The 16,936-nt window shown below is 37.9% G+C and overlaps 1 protein-coding gene across 6 annotated transcripts in view; it reads left to right on the top strand.

Annotated features, from left to right (window-relative positions):
- LOC140163064 (uncharacterized) overlaps window positions 1–16,936 on the top strand; it is a 96,316-nt gene that overhangs the window by 72,208 nt on the left and 7,172 nt on the right. For 5 of the 6 annotated variants that reach the window (XM_072186436.1, XM_072186435.1, XM_072186434.1 and 2 more), the window contains 5 exons: window positions 4,435–4,659; window positions 9,842–9,955; window positions 12,675–12,785; window positions 14,158–14,271; window positions 16,368–16,478. In XM_072186436.1, the coding sequence (XP_072042537.1) occupies window positions 4,435–4,659; window positions 9,842–9,955; window positions 12,675–12,785; window positions 14,158–14,271; window positions 16,368–16,478 (675 nt within the window). The remainder of the gene's footprint in view (window positions 1–4,434; window positions 4,660–9,841; window positions 9,956–12,674; window positions 12,786–14,157; window positions 14,272–16,367; window positions 16,479–16,936) is intronic. The other variant, XM_072186433.1, reaches the window with a different exon arrangement.

The following is a 16,936-nucleotide window of genomic DNA, read 5'->3' as shown; positions in this document are numbered from 1 at the left end:
TGATTGTGGAAGTAAATGTTCTTATGCATGTACTTGTATATACGAGGGCTGGTCAATCAGTTCCCGCAACTATGGTGTATCTCCGGTCATGCATGACTTGGATGGCTGTTACTTACGCTAAATTCAAGTTTGTACTTTTGTCTTTCAAAACGAATATGTATTAGCGATGCAGAATATTTGATTACGTAATAACATTAGCATAAACACAATAGCGTATGGGCACTGCCTGATTTATTGGTGAAAAGTAATGTAGTCAAGAGCATTTCGTGCCAAATTGAGGTATTGTTACATAATTCCAAATATCTCGCGAATAAAAGTATAGAATCTGGCACGGTTTTTGCAGCTTTATGGACCGATAACATAGACATGATGCTGGACTCTTTTTAGGCATATACCATTTTTATTAAAGAAAAGAAATCGTGTTGAATATCTCCAATTTTGAGTAGGCTTTATCACCCATTGTTCTTTAAATAATAATAGATAGAAAGATCAATCGATGACAAAATTTAACCAATCGTACCTGGTTTGATTGGGTATCTACTGATTATAAAACTGGGAGGTCCCAGTGGTGAAACCATAAACATTTCTTTCTTAATGAACCCTTAATTTCAAAAGGTCTTGTTTTTGTAATTAAAGTAGCACACCATAGATTGGATTGAATAAGAAATTTGAATTTCGAAAGGTGTGTCTAATTTTAGCATAAGACTTGGTATAGCAATTCACTCACACAGCTACTGTTCCGCAAACCTTGTATTAGTCATATTTTTAGCGCGTTTTTGATGAATTTTTACTTTTTTCATACATTTTTGGTACTTTCAATCATGCATACCATCAACGCATGCGCATATTTCTATTTTTGTTGCAACAAATTCTATTGGCCTGACTATGATCTCTAATACCATACCAATAACCATATTTGGTTTTGTTTTATTTTGGAGATAATTTGGATTCTTTCTTCTGCCGTGTGGGCTCTTTTTCGCGATTTTCACATCATTTTTGCTTGTTGTTATAGGCCTATTTTGGTGGAAGTTCAAAGACGGTCCCCTTCCTCATCTTTTGACGAATACATTTCTTCTTTCACAATTATCAATTGAATATACTCAGATTACTTCATACCAAAAATAAGGCTTGTAAACTGTTTTGGTCCTTACTTCTGCTTCTTTTTATTACACGTTCCTCAAAGCCAATTCAAATTTCTCGCCAATGTTGACAATTGTCAGTGTACATATAGCAATGACTTTATGCAAATGAGATTACGCAATTAAAGGTACCCTGATACTAATTTTTGTGCGTTTTGAAAGACAACGGTATAAACTTTATTGATCGTAAGTAACAGTCATCTAAGTCATGCATGAGCGGAGATAAATAATGGTTGCGGGATATTATTGACCAACCCTCGTACATAAAAATACCCACTTCTTTCTCATACATATAAAAATGTTCAATGCGTTATACTTTTCAAACAATGGTTTTGTTTGACTCAAATAAGAACTGTTTGAGATTATTCTGAGAGCTCTCTTTTGAAGCTTGTGTATTTTCATTATATGTTCTTTAGAAACTTTTTCCCACAACACTATTCCATATGACAAATAAGGTAAAATAAGCGAGCAATATAATTGGTACAATGGATTTTTTGGTAAAAAGTATTTGGCATTATTTTGTTTTTGAAGCATTTAGGGATGATTTATTGCACTTGAACCAATTACAAACTTCTTGTAGCTCAGTATTCATTGTATCATAAATTATGTTGATATCTTTATCAGAATGGAACACAGTTGTGTCGTCTGCGAAACGAATGTGGGGCGCCTTGTCAAATGCTTTGCTAAAATCAAGTAGCACGACATCAACTTGGCTGCCCCGTTTTACATGTAATATAGACTAGCCTTGAGTGGCTTGAATTACTTGCGTTTCACAGGACAACTTGTCACGATAAGGCCCGGTGCTCAATCTCGCCGATTAACTCTGCGTTGTCTAGGAGCATTTCGATGGCTCTCCTGCGGCTTTCAGTTTCAAGCTGTAGTACGCCGACGAATTGATATAGAGTAGCCATATCCCTGGTTGCGAAATCGCGACAAGTTATGGGCATCGAGTTCGCAACATCTTACCATCTTCTTGTCCTGCGGTTTGTCATTCATTAGGCCTACTCGAAACCTTTATATTAATGTTTATTGTAGTACCTACTTGAGTTTACTCACCGTGAGCAATTTGCGGATCAGTCGATATAATCCGGCAAAGAATCAACACACTAATTTGTAAGGCTATTGTTGTCAAGTGTTATAAGCCGGTTGGGAGAAATGCAGGAGTTGGGCCGATCAAGCCGATGAACGGGTGACTGAACATGGTTTTTCATCGAGCAGACACACATTTTGTTGGTGCATATCACAACAGTATTTTGTTTCGCAGCATATGTGCATCGGCGTGGGTCTGAGGCTTAGGTTCCGGGCACGCCGAAGAGTTAATCGGCGAGTTTGAGCACCCATACCTAACCATGCTCTTCACCTATAATTATTTTGTGCTTTGACAGGTATTTGGCTGTGTGGGACAAAGTTACATGTTCCATATTTTTGCATGATATGCATGTGAGACGTATGGGTCTGTAGTGCTCTTGAGATGACTTGTTTCCTTTCTTGCATTACACTATTCACAAGAGCTTTCTTCCACTCAGATGGGAAGGAACACGAATCATAGGATTGCATGAAGATGAAATGAAGAATGTGGCTAAGTTGGTCTGCATAGGTTTGTAGAACTCGTGCTGGGATGTTGCCAGGGCTATCGGCTTTATTGCTGGTTAGTTTCTTTAACTTGTTTGATGACACCTTAAAGTTCAATTTTCAGATCTGGTATATTGTTTTTATATTCACATGTGAAGACAGATGTGAATTGATTGTTTAAGGTCTCTACACTACCTTTATCCGTAGAAAAGGTTTTGTTGTCAAAAGTCAGTGGTGGAATACCAAGAGACTCTCTCCTGAGGGAGCGGACGCAAGACCAGAACTTTTTGGGTCCGAATCAAGACAAGGCCCTTGATAAGCTCGGTGACTAGATTTCTTCTTTGAGCAAGTTCATTTGGATTGTTAGATTTTACTGTTGACATATTTCTTTGTATACAACTCCAATAAAAATGAAGATGTTAAACTCACATTTTAGTGACGTTTCACCACTACACTAGTGGTTTCTTCGGACTGGCAACTCATCACATCTGACCGCTTGCTTTTATAGGCAACAGGCAGAGGTTGATTCAATGTAATCCCAGCATGTAGTATGTTATTATGTGCAATGTAATAAAGGAGCCATTTCAACACCATTTCACATTCAAATTTATGTACAAAATAAGAACCAGTAGTTTTGATGGAATATTCATCGCGACTTTTATGTTTTGAATTGATAATTGGGAACGGGTAATGTTTGTGGATACATTGCTACCAAGAAAGTTAAAAAGTCGTGTGTTTTAAAAACAATTTTAGCTAAATGCTTGGGAAAAGAAGGTGGAACCAGCAAAGTTTTCTTGCACATGCATGCATGCAGACACATAGCTTATCTTGTTGTATAACAACCTTGACCATGCACAGCAGGAGCCCAGTGTGATATTTTCTGAAAATAACCATGTGTTTCTCAAACATGCTGTCAGTGGCTGCAATGTATTCTGGGCTTACATTTAAACAACCTCTCTGGGCAACAGGAGCCGCTAGACGGCGTGATGAGTGTTGAGTGAGTAGGCCCCTCGTCCTTGTTTAGAGTGTCTTTTCCTTTTCGGCGTATCCAGATGGCTTCTTTTAGCCACCTGGTGGTCTTGTCAGCTTCTCTATCGATGACTTTTGGGTCCTATCCCAATTGATGGAATGATTTGTCGAGGCAACATGATCGGTGATAGCTGACTTGTGAATGTCTGTGATAGATGTCTTGCGGCTGGCTCGTGTGTAGGGCTTAGTTTCACATTTCTCCACGTCTTTTTGGTGTTCTTTGAGGCGAACGCCGAAAGGACGGCCGGTTTCTCCGATGTAAGTGCCAGCACAATCCCCGCAGGGATTTCATAGATCGCCTCTGCTTTTGTTGCGGGAGAAGTTTGTTTTCTGGTGAACAAGCATACTGCGGATGGTACGGTGGGGTTTCATAGCAGTAGAAAAACCATGTTTTTTGAAAACTCTTGAAACTCGCTCAGATAGTCCCTCTATATAGGAAACCACCACCATACCTTTTGACTTTTCACTGTCATTTTTATTCTTTGAGATAGACTTTGTTTTTGGAGTGGCTCTATTTTGTTTGACTTTTTTGATTGACCAATCTGGATAACCGCAGCCAGATAACTTCCTCAGTGACTAACGCCTCACTCCTGTCTAGTAGGGTTCTGACGACGCCCAATTTTTGATGGAGAGGATGGTGAGAGGAGAATTGAAGGTACTAATCAGTGTGCGTTTTCTTCCTATACTAATTTAGGTCCAACTACAATGCACATGGTGGATACGACAGAATCATCAACCACACCAGAGCAATTATTTACCACTGAGTCATCTACGACAACGGATTTGCCATCCACTACAGCAGAGGAATTAGGTACCACTGATTCATCTACGACAACGGATTTGCCATCCACTAGAGCAGAGGAATTAGGTACCACTGAGTCAGCAATAACAACAGATTTATTGATGACAACTGAACTAGGTACATACATAATCTTAATCAGAACTTTCTGGGCCAGTTTACAAAGACGACATACGATCGATCTATAGCTGCACTAGATCACGTATGTCTTTGTGAAATGGGTACAATTATATCGCTTATGTATAAAAGTAATACCAAGTTCAATTGGAAAGGACATGAAAAATGTTGTCGCTACACAAGACTAGATTCCGTAAGTTTATGATTGTTGGTGATTTCACAATACGTCAACATCATTTTACGATGAAGCAACACGAGACTATGCTCACGGTTGTTTGAAGCGATCAATTATTAGTTTTTCAAACAAAACATCATGTACAACCAAATTTTAAATTTAAACAGCTATATGTGATATCTATAGCTTATGTATACAGATGATTTTGAGTCATTCTCAACTTTAATTTTCCGTCTTTTAATACTTTTTCACTTTTATAGCATTTTTAAAGCTTTTTCGGATATAAAATGTATCTATTAATGACAAAATTGTCGGCTCTATTTAGTGACTGGAAATTACACTTTCAAGCTTTTAAGGCAAAATAATTCCTTTTACTGTTTGATAAAATATGTTTATAAAATGTCCTTGTTTCTTGTTTCACCTATTCCAGCTGTTTTACTGGCAGTATTAATCACCTACCCCTTGCAAATAAACAAATACAATTTATAATAAATAGCGCCAGTTTGCATTTAGTTAATAATGAAGCCAATTCTATAATACATCAAACAACCGTGTGCTTAGCTTAACCGATGAAAACCAAGTATGCAAAACGTGCCCGTACAAGCAATATCTTAACGAAGCTAAACCTATATGACAAAATAAAGTAATTAAGTGATGGACAATTTTATTTTGCGCCTTTTTACACCTCATTCATTACCATGCGACTTTATTCCCTCATTTTATACAACGTTAAAAAAATATATATTTATGAATTTTGAACACTAGTGCTTTAATTTCTGTTTTTATTTGACCAAAACACAACAATTAGAACTTACTTATTACAAAACATTTTGGAATCATTTTTATCTGGAATCCATTGCCGATTTCATGATTTTAGTAGTAAGGGATACACTTTATTGTTATTTCAAGATTTTTGCCTATACTTTTGTACATAACAAACATTTCCCAAATTTGCATGGACGCCCTCACATCATGACGCCATAGCGACATTATGTGGGGCATGTTTGTACCTGGATTGAGGATACCCATACCTATTCATTAGTTCCAAATTTAGCGGTATTTGTCGTCTATTGAAAATGTGTGGGTTGCAAGACCAGCTTTCGTAGTCCGTGTTACAAAACATGGATCATTGGTTGTAGGGTTAAGTAGAAGGCGATACATTTTATTTACTCAGGTATGTTATCTCAAGGTTTCCATCTTATTAGTAATGTAAGATGTGTAGTATAAGATATTTTTTGTAAAGCGCGGAGGTCGTGTTTGCTCATGTTACGGCGCTATATAAAAGCTGCTTGTTGTTATTGTCGTTGTTGTTGTTATTGTAATGCCGCCATGCTACCTATGCTCACCATCTCATTGGGATCTTCCAAAAATTGTTGGCACCGCTCGTAAAGAAGACATGGGCAAATTGAAATGTCCATGCCGTCTTAAGAGGGTAAAGAAGATTTTACCTATACTTTTGTACATAGCCAGACATCCCAAAATTTGCCTTCAAATTATGACGTCATAACGATATTAGGTTTTGGAAGTTCGTACCTATCCACGTTACTCATGTGTGACTTCTAACAAAAGTTGCTGGTTTCCGTAATATTCCTCATTCTAACCAATTCAATGCACGACCTCGGACTTACTTGCATGACTTTGGCGGGCTATTTTGAAACAGTCATGGTTGCACATGCAGGTACTTCTTTTGAAAATCCTTAACGAGCTATAGCAGTCGTTGATAAGATATGCAGCTTATAGAAGAAGGAGAACCTCTTATTTAAAAATGGTATTCATCTATTTCTATGGTAGTTAATCCGTCACTTCGCCAGCGTATAGAGTAGAAATACAACAATACGTGCACTGTGCTGCTCACAATACATATCGCTTTTGACTGCATCGTGCATGGTACATTGGTCCGAGCAAAGTATAGGGAGCTTGTCATCATTGTAGGCCTAATAGTCCCGGGGTATAGATTTCCCCCTTTTATTCAAGATTCATGGTTTTCGCATAGAACCCCAAGATAATTTAAGAAAATGGAAGATTAGATTACCATAAAAACAAAACAGTACCGTAATCTTTATCGGGGCACTAGGATTTTTTTCCGGGAGTATAGTGGGTGGGGTCAAAGTGAATGGGGGGGGGGGGCAAATCAACACATTTTGTCGCAAAAGGTGGGAATTTACGTAGTTTTGGTGTTTGTTGCCTCAAAAGTTGGGGGGAGGCAAAAATGGGGAAATAAAAAAATTTAGGGGGGCACTGCCAAAGAATACTTGACCCCCCTATTTTGACCTACCAACAAATCTATTACTCTATAATAATTCACCACCCCGATGATACACAAAATTATTGCCCCACCCCTCACCTATACAAAGAACACATGATATTTTGAATATAACCATGATAACAGTCGTAGGGAAACACCCGTTCTCTACAATTTCTTTTCCTAGACATGAGGTAAAATCAGCATATTTCAACGTGGAACGTACGTTTTAATGCTACGTTGAGTCCAAAATGAGAAATCGCAATTCCATTTTTTAAACGCAAAGTATCACGCACATTTCAATGGACAATCTCTGCGTATGGATACCACGTTTAAATTTAGTCAACTTTTAACACATCGCTGTAGCTTTATTATAAGATTTGTTACAAACAAAAGGGATCATAATAATAATTAGACTTTCCTTCGTATGTTCATTATCCAGTGTTGGAGGACTCGGGACTCGGACTCGGACTCGAGTCCGGACTCGAGTCCTTTTTTCAAGGACTCGGACTCGGACTTGGACTCGGAAGCTAAGGACTCGGACTCGGACTTGGACTCGGACCCCAAGGACTCAGGGACTCGGCTTCGAGTCCTCCTCGAGTCCGGCAAAATAGGGCTTTTTCACATTACATTACATTAATTTATATACAGGGCATTTATATGGCGTCATTTCATAAAGACCACGGCGCCAAGACGGAACACAAAATATTTGAAAGGCAAAATAAAACAGCAAACTTTTATTTTCGTTCATTGTAAACTTCTTCTTATGCTTGATCAATGATCACATCACATGATTAATTTAAGTACCGTAATTTTGCATGCAAATAAATTCAGTTTGTAAATCAAAGTACAACCAAAAAGCAAGATTGCTTTCAGTTAAATATCTTTAATTGGTTAAATGGATTTTAATCATATTCGTTTGTTTTGACATGACTGCTTTGTTAAACGCAAGTCTAGAATGAACATGAATAATAATAATACTCTGAGTTATATTTTTGGTAGGGTGTGCGGCGCCGAACTTTGGGAACTATAAGAACTGATTTGGGGGCAAAATATGGGCTTGATGAACTGAAATTTCAACATATTTGTGGAGGTCTGTGAACTAAAATTGGGCCAAATTATAGGCTTTGGAGCTAACAAATTCAAAATGTTTCCAAATTTGAGCTAAAGAGCTGCAATTTTCAGAGTGTTAGGCTCAATGAACTGGAGCATCTCTGTTTCCAAGATATGCTACCTAAGGAGCTGAGCAAGAATTATGAGCATGCATGGGGGAAGGTAAAAAATTGAGGGTAAAATTTTTTTGACCGATCGAAAGGGAGGGTGAAAGCAATTTTTGGCAAGCCGAGAGGGGGAACAAGCTATTTTTAGCACATATGGGGCATCTTTCAAATAAAACGCTCTAAAAAGGCTTAGAAAACAGTACAAAAACACTTACATAATGCAAATTTCCCTGCTCGCTGCGCTCGCAACATATATCAAAACCATTTAAAGTTTGTAAATTGGTACCCCAATAAATGGCATGTGCAAAGGGGGTGCAAAGAATTTTGGCATGCTGGGAGGGGGGCAAGCAATTTTTGGCAGGCCGAGAGGGGATAAGCATTTTTTGCAATTTCACCCCTCCCTGGGATCCGCATTATTATTGCACAGCCCCAAAACAATACTAGGCATGCTAGGTGGGACTAGCAAATTATGTATTTACAAGAAAATAATAGGCCTATATAAAACTAAAATTCTGGTTAAGTATATGCCTATGTTGATAAAGTATTGGTGAAACCCCGGGGCTTGAATTTGATACAAAAGGACTCGGACTCGGACTCGGACTCGAACATTGAGGACTCGGACTCGGACTCGGACATCAGATTTTGGCAGGGACTCGGACTCGGACTTGGACTCGGATACCAAGGACTCGGACTCGGACTCGGACTCGGATGGTGAGGACTCGACTACAACACTGTCATTATCCTTGACTGTCTTTAACATATTGTGAAATGGACAAATTTTGTGTATTTCAACCATGTATCTACGTTCATTTCTAACGTAGAAAAATTTTCAAAACTGGCTAAATACGTGACCTCGCTTCGATACAGGAGAGTGGATTTGAATAGATCAACGTACGTCCGATGTATACGTTTGGAAATCGCAATGTCTCTAATATATAATAACAACCGAACCCAAATAGCGTTTGTAATTATCAAACATCGTTAATGATGACCAGCTATGCAGTCGGGATAACTGCAAGTCGATGATGACAACTTGTTGATAGCAACAGGGTATTGACGTCATAATGAGCCTCATTAAACAGCGCCGCCGCTTTTTTTCAATGTAATTTTACTGTGTAATTTGGCGCAAAATAAGAATATATAGTTTTTTGTAATAAATGAGGGCTCCAAGTTCCTGCAATTATGACTTTTATTTATTAAAGGGTTTACATTTTAGTGAAAGTTAGGTTTGATACGTTTTCCCTTTGTAGTATCATTACAATTTAACATTTTCTGCGGTTATAGGGGGTGCGGAAAGACATTTCGTCGGGAGAATATGTTGACTATATCTATTGATCTCTTCCAGACATTTTGGCACCACCCCTAAAGAATGCATGGGAAATTGAAATTCCCACGTGTTCTTTAGGTGGTAAAGAAAACATGGGAATCTCGTGTCATCTTTAGGGGGTGTCTTTAATTTCTGCAATAGCCCACTATATTGCACATTACCTCCATCATATCGCTACTTAAGAAACACCATCTGTTAATTATTTTTCCATTTTATTTCAGATATTTGTGAAGCAGGTTACTTCCCCTGTTCAGATGTAGGACCATGCATTGACGCAAGATATGTTTGTGATGCATTGGTAGATTGTATAGAAACACAGAGAGATGAAATTGACTGTAAGTTAAGTCTGAATTACCAATACACTGCTAATTTTACAAGCTGGAAGTGCAATATACAACTATTTTGATAGCAAAATATCAGTGGTGTGTATCATTTACCATTGTAAGTAAAATAATCTTCAAGAATTAAGGATATTTGTTGTTGTGGAATCACAAAATGGAAACTGGACATTATTTCAGAGAGTCGCCCGGAACACTGAGCACAACAGTGCTTTGTAACCAACAACAAGCAGAATACTACACGATAAATACCCATCACCGCTGTTTGATGTATATAAAATTGTCTTCATTATTAACTAATTGCAAACTATAGATGGCGCTATTTATCCTAAATCATACTTATTTATTTGCAAGGGTTAGGTGATTAATACCGCCATTAAACGACCGCCATTCATAACGACTCTAATGCATCTGTATCTGCATCTGTAATGCATCTGTATACATTAGCACGATATCACTTTTAGCTGTTTTGGTTATACATGATGTTTTGTTTGAAAATCTAATAAATGATCCCATCAAACAACCGTGCCATGTGGTTCAGAGAATATAACATGTATGCGCACGATATTGTCTAACCTGCCCCTACTTTTCATTAAATATTCCAAGTTTTTGTTAACGTAAACAAATGGTGTATTTTGCTGTGCAAGATCTGTTTTGGGTCCTTCAATCAGGGGAACTACCAGTCTGAAGCGGTAATACATGTAGTTGGCAACTGCTCAGTAAGGGCATCAGTAGTGGTCGGTTAATCATCCATGAGAAATGCGAAACTGTCCAGACGTGTGCCACGCGTAGAATCCAGATCGGAAGAGACAACTTGATGCAGTGGGAAGAGCTTTGGGAAATTTTGCGCATTTTTTCACATAAAGATACAGAATTGGAGTCACAACCAGATAGAGGCTTGGAAGGCTTTAAGCTAACCACAGACAATCAAAGCACCCGTGCCTTACATGCTGTTAATTTTTGCATATTCATGATGGCCGATTGCTGGATCGTGCCGTGTCTAACAATCACGACAGTCTTGCGTGCCTTCGCGTATAAGCGAAAGAACGTTGCGTGCTTTCGATATACCGTAAAAATACGCGGTAAATGCGCAGCAGTTTTGCCTGTCGCATTTCATGGAACAATCGGCCCTCATTATCGGGTGATGCTGAGACTTTGACAGCTTGTACGCGGTATGTTATCTTTTTTGTCCATGAAGCTGACAATAAAGAACACCTACCCAGTATCAAATTCAGAAATATTGGAACAATATTATCACACTTCGCAAGATCAACATCATACTTGTATTAATTAATGCGCGTATTTTTTTTTTTTTTGGGGGGGCTTGGGGCGCCAGCCCCGGTAAAAATAGGGCGGCAAAAAAGAAGGGGCGGCGGAAGATAAAGGGGCGGCAAAAAGTGTAACAAACGAAAAAATGGAGGTACTTAAGGGCGGCAAAAATAAATATGAAGAAAAAAGGGCGAAAAATTATTGAAAATTAATGAAAGTATACTTTTTTGGCTATCAACAGGTCGACAAGTCTACGCTGTGTGGGTATTAGGGGGGTGTAACACCTGTAAAATGTAACTTGGAAAAACTTGTGGTGAAAAATTTTTTAGCTCCTACCCCACACCCCCACACCCCCCCCCACCCCCACCCCTTTTAGATTTTCAAGAGCCGTCCTGGCTGGAAAAAAATTGGGTCAACCTTTTCGGGCCGTTGCTGCAATGGGCGGCAAAATTTACATTTTCTTAGCCCCCCGGGGTAGGAGCGGCCACGGTACGCCAGTGAATATGGCACAGCTAACGAATCACTTCCCTAACAGCAGTTGAGGTTTCAGCTATGTACCTTTGGCTCCACGCTTGTTTGATTTAGCTATGCTAAGAAATTCTGTGTACCATGGTAACCCGAAATTTTCAGGGGTATGGTCATTCAGCAGCTTACCAATGATATGATTGTAGGACCATTTCATTAAACACCTATTCTCTTGCTGACGTCCAAAAACTCAGTCGTTGATGACCAGTGTATGCAGGTAAAAAGATGTCTGGTCAGAGAAGCGGTTTCAACATTCACATGATGAAACTAGTGTGGTGTAGTCTTCGCTTCAAAGTTTATTCAAGAAAAACACATATAGCACCTCCGACTTTTCAAATTGTCATCTTCATATACGCGCAATCTTGGTGTTCTCTTTGAAATTGGTCAAAAATGGCATCTCATATTAATATTATTTGTCCGTCTGCCTCTCGTACTCTTTCCAAAATTTACCAAATTCGATCAATAAACTACAGAAAAAACATCTTCATGCCTGTTAGCGACTGCAGCAAAACGTACCATATTGTTTGGTCAGGTGGGTTGTTGGTCACACTTCAAGACAAGCGATTCTATCTTAGGCGCTTATCATATTTAGGATTCAGAAATAGTATTTATTATTTTCAAATTTTACAATGACTATTGAAGTGTGAAATTATAAATTCCATGTCATGTCAATTTCGTCACATCACACCCACATCTTAAGTATTTTACTTAACTCGATATCGCCGAAGGTGAAATGCAAAACCTTTTTATGGTTTGCATTTGACCTTTGGAATTACATAAAATGAGGGTTCCCTGCACAGTGCCTATATGGTGCCATTCATTTCCAATGCGCTATTGCATTTTGATTGAACATCATATAAATCCTGGATACCTCAAGTGAAGTAACACATTATTATATTAATGTCCTCTCAAATTATTATAGGTCCATGTCCAAGAGAAGGTAACTTACGCTGCGCAAACCTAAGGTGTATTCCTCCTGCCCTCATATGCAATGGAAGAGATGATTGTGGTGACAATTCTGACGAGGCCAACTGTAAGATGATTAGATTTTTACAATGTAAATTGATCACAATTTAAAAACTGACGCACAGCAGAAACTTGAGGTAGAAATCGACAGGAAATTATAACAATGGGAGAAACTAGAGATTGGGTGGATATATTTTTTTACTTATGACAGAAGGTATAGTGGTATCCATTAACCAGTGCCGAAGTATTGCATTCCATGAAGGCCCTTTTTTGGATTTAGTCGGGGCAGATTATTAGGTGTTCACCCTACTCTTTTCGAAGTTTTTTTTATAAAATGCTATCGTGAACAGTGAAACTGTTTGTTATACCCATGACTGCGTCTACAAACACTGGCGGAAGTAAAAAATGACAATTCTTTCAAAACGATGAGAATTGAACAAAACTATGAGAATTGAAACTTTTCTCATTTCGATGAAACGTTCCCATTCACATGATGAGAAATACTGATTAACGTGTCAACAACCTGTCACAAATGTTCTTATTTAAACAACATGAGTGGTTAACACGTTGATGAGAAAGTTTCATATAAATGAGAAAATTGTCAATTCTCATACTTTTGTCCAATTCTCATCGCTTTGAAAGATTTTTTATTCTAAATTTATATTAATGATGGTGAATACGGCTTAACCATCCCTCCACCACTGAGTCATCTACGACAACAGATTTGTCGATGACACCTGATACGTGCATATAATAATCATATTCAGAGCTCACGTAATAAAAAATAATACCAAGTGCAACTGGAAATGATACCATAAGTTCATGAGCGTTGGTGAGTACACGATTATGTCGAACTCATTTATACGATGCCACCAACACGTAACTACACTTAGCTAAACCGACGAATTCATGAAATATAGACGAAAATCAAGTATACATAGTATCCGTACACGTGCACGTAAAATAGATGGAACATCTTATTTTGCGTATTTTGACACCTCATTCGTCACTATGCGACTTTATTTCCTCGGGTTAATCCAACTTGATTATCAAGATCATATCAAGATATGACAGCTTACTGTTGCTTCTTCATTGAAATGACAATCTGCTGCCATGTCTAATGATGAATTAACCAATCAAGGGATCACAGACTTTCAGGCCTCTTCTTGGCCTTTCCTGTGATTCCTTCACTCTCACTTGTATTATGATTTTGTATGTATCCTATGTTTTTTGCTATTTGATGAGTGAAAAAAATAAATGAATGAATGAATGAATGAATGATTGCAATTAAAGAGCATTTCAAAAGTGACATACCGTATTTCCCACTGGCTATTATATCGACTAATTACAGTGCTCTGCTGTCAGCCATGTAATAAAATACTTTTGATACGAAAAACTATTCTTTTTATATTCTTTTTATATTATGTTGGTTAATTTAGGTCCAACCACAACGCAGATGGCGGATACATCAAAGGAATTAGGTACCACTGAGTCATCTATAGCCACGGATTTGTCGATGATAACTGAGCCAGATATTGATTCAGTGCTTTTAGGTACAATTTATATCGCTCACGTAATAAAAAAATAATACCAAGTGCAATTGAAAATGATACGAATAATGTTGATCGTCTGAATCTGTTGCTGACAAGCACCTGCTCGTGCTGACTTCAGCACTCTGAAAAATGTGCTCTAAGCGGCGAATAGTCCGAAACGCCCCGTACCTGTATACTTCGCCTTGTATGTTGAAAAGAGCGATGCAGTTATGGTACATTGTATACAAGTCGATCTCTTACGGACGGGCGATTCGGTAACTAGCGTTAAACATTTTTGGGTCCTCTCTTAATCTGTGGTTTTGATAATAGTTAACTTTGCTGTTTCTAATAATGGCTATAGGAAGAGCTGAATTTTCCCTATAGACCCATTCCATGTCAACTCAGGGATGTGCACCGCAGCACCTCTTCAATTTTTCTTTTTCTGTGTGGTGGTAGATATTGATGAGAAAGTAAAATCCGAAAATTTGAGCTTCATACTCCATTTCGTTTTCCCGTGGCATCAATTTGAAATTTAGGGGGTCAGCATAAAAATGTGTCGTAACGCGAAAGACGACGTTTGGAGGTCCATAAATGAATAAAGGGAACCCTTTACAACTTTGAAAAGTATGTATCCTGGGATACTTATTTGTGTGGAATTCAAATCTGGCATCAGAAAACTTGTAACTCCTTTACTTTAAAAGATATAGGGCCCTCAAAATGCAACTTCGTCCATCCAGGACCAACTTTGGGGGGGTCAGAACTCAAAAGTAAAAATAATTTTATTGTCCATATTTTTTGCCAGTCAGAGCCCTTTGGTAGGACATTACTCTTATCAATATTGAGCCTATTAGAATACTTTTGGCTGAGATATTACCCATACAAAACCCCAATTGTACATTTTTTGTACATTTTGAGGGCCCCCTGAAAACCAATGTCAGACAATTTGATCATAGCTTTTTCTGATGCCATCAACTTCAGGTATGTTGAAAATATGTCCTTGGACAACATTTCTGAGAGATATTGGCTTTGGTTCTCGATGGCTTCAACACATTAGTCAGGTTTGCATTCTCCATAGAGTTGTACATATTTTTGATTTCGCATGTATAATGAAATGTACAGAGTCTATGGAGAATGCAAATTTTGGAGTTCTGACCCCAAAGTTGGTCTGGATTTACTTTCATCAATATCTACAAGTTTTCTGACCACACTGAAAAAAGAAAAATTGAAGAGGTGCTGACAATGCACATCCCTGGAGTTGACATGGAATGGGTCTATAGCAAGCTTGACAATGATAAGAAAATTCGCATCACGGAAAAATGTGATGCCAATATTGGGGACGATTTCAGTTCAAAAGTATTTCAAATAAAAAGTATCTTAACCAGTTTAATTTGTGTACTAGGTATCTACTATACTAAGGTTTACATTACGATGATAGACCCTCTGGAGTATTAACTTCCAAGTGTAGTAGATAAAATGTAGAGGCAGACCATATTATGTGAACAAATTGGGATAAATAGCCACTTTCTTTTATATTTAGGAGGAAATGTTCGTAACATTTTTAGCCTATAGATTTGTACATAGCCAGAACTGGCCAATTATGACGTCACAGCGAAATTATGTGGCGAATGCCTGTATATACTTCCTTTGGTATCACTTGATAGAGGTGACCCATAGCTATACATTGGTACAAAAATAACGGCATATGATGTTTGTAATTAATAAATAGGCCGTGTCATGTAACCAAACAGCAATTAGCACTTACTTATTATGATTTGTACATACATTTTGAAATTATTTTTACCTGGAACCAATTGCCGAATTCATGATTTAAGTATTAAGTAAAAAACTTCATTGACTCGCATACATTATTTCCAAGGTTTTCATCTTACTGTAATCTTATTGATCTCTCACAGACATTTTTGGCACCACCCCTAGAAGAAAACATGGGGAAATTGAAATTCCAATGTGTCTTTCGGGGTATAAAAAACATTGGAATATCATGTCATATTTAGGGGGTGCCTTTAATTTCTGCAATAGCCCATTATATTGTAAATTACCTCCATAATATCGCAGCTTAAGAAACCTCATCTGCTAATTACTTTAACATTTTATTTCAGATTGCCAACCAGGTTACTTTGCCTGCTCAGTTGAAGGACCATGCATTCCCGATCAATTTATATGTGATGAATTTATAGATTGTTACGTAACACACATGGATGAACTGCACTGTAAGTTAAAGTTGGGTTACCAAAAATTGCTAATTTTACAAGCAGAAGTCGAAGTTCAACATACAATGATTTTGATCTTAGTAGTAAACTGCGTTCAGTTTTAACCCTACTTTCGGGTATAGCAAAAATATCAGTATGCCATTGAAAGTAAAAATAATATTCAAGAATTAAGGACTTTTGTTGCAGTGGAATCACAGAATGGGAACTGGACATTATTTCAGAGAGTCGCGCGAAACATTGAGTGCAACAAACAACAAACAGAAGACTACAGGATAAAGTACCCATTAATGTGATTCGATTCAGGGAGATTATAACTTGTTTGGATTAATGTTTATATTTTACGACATGGCATGACTGGGCATCAATAGCAGAGACAAAAATCATTTAGAAGCTGCTGACGAGGAAGCACCCAGAAAGCGATTAACCTGCCTGCTAAAGCTGGCCCTTGATCTAATGGC

Source organism: Amphiura filiformis, chromosome 10 (assembly GCF_039555335.1).
Source record: "Amphiura filiformis chromosome 10, Afil_fr2py, whole genome shotgun sequence".
NCBI lineage: Eukaryota > Metazoa > Echinodermata > Ophiuroidea > Amphilepidida > Amphiuridae > Amphiura > Amphiura filiformis.
Note: the sequence above shows the minus strand (reverse complement) of the source record. Positions and strands in the feature narration are given on the sequence as shown.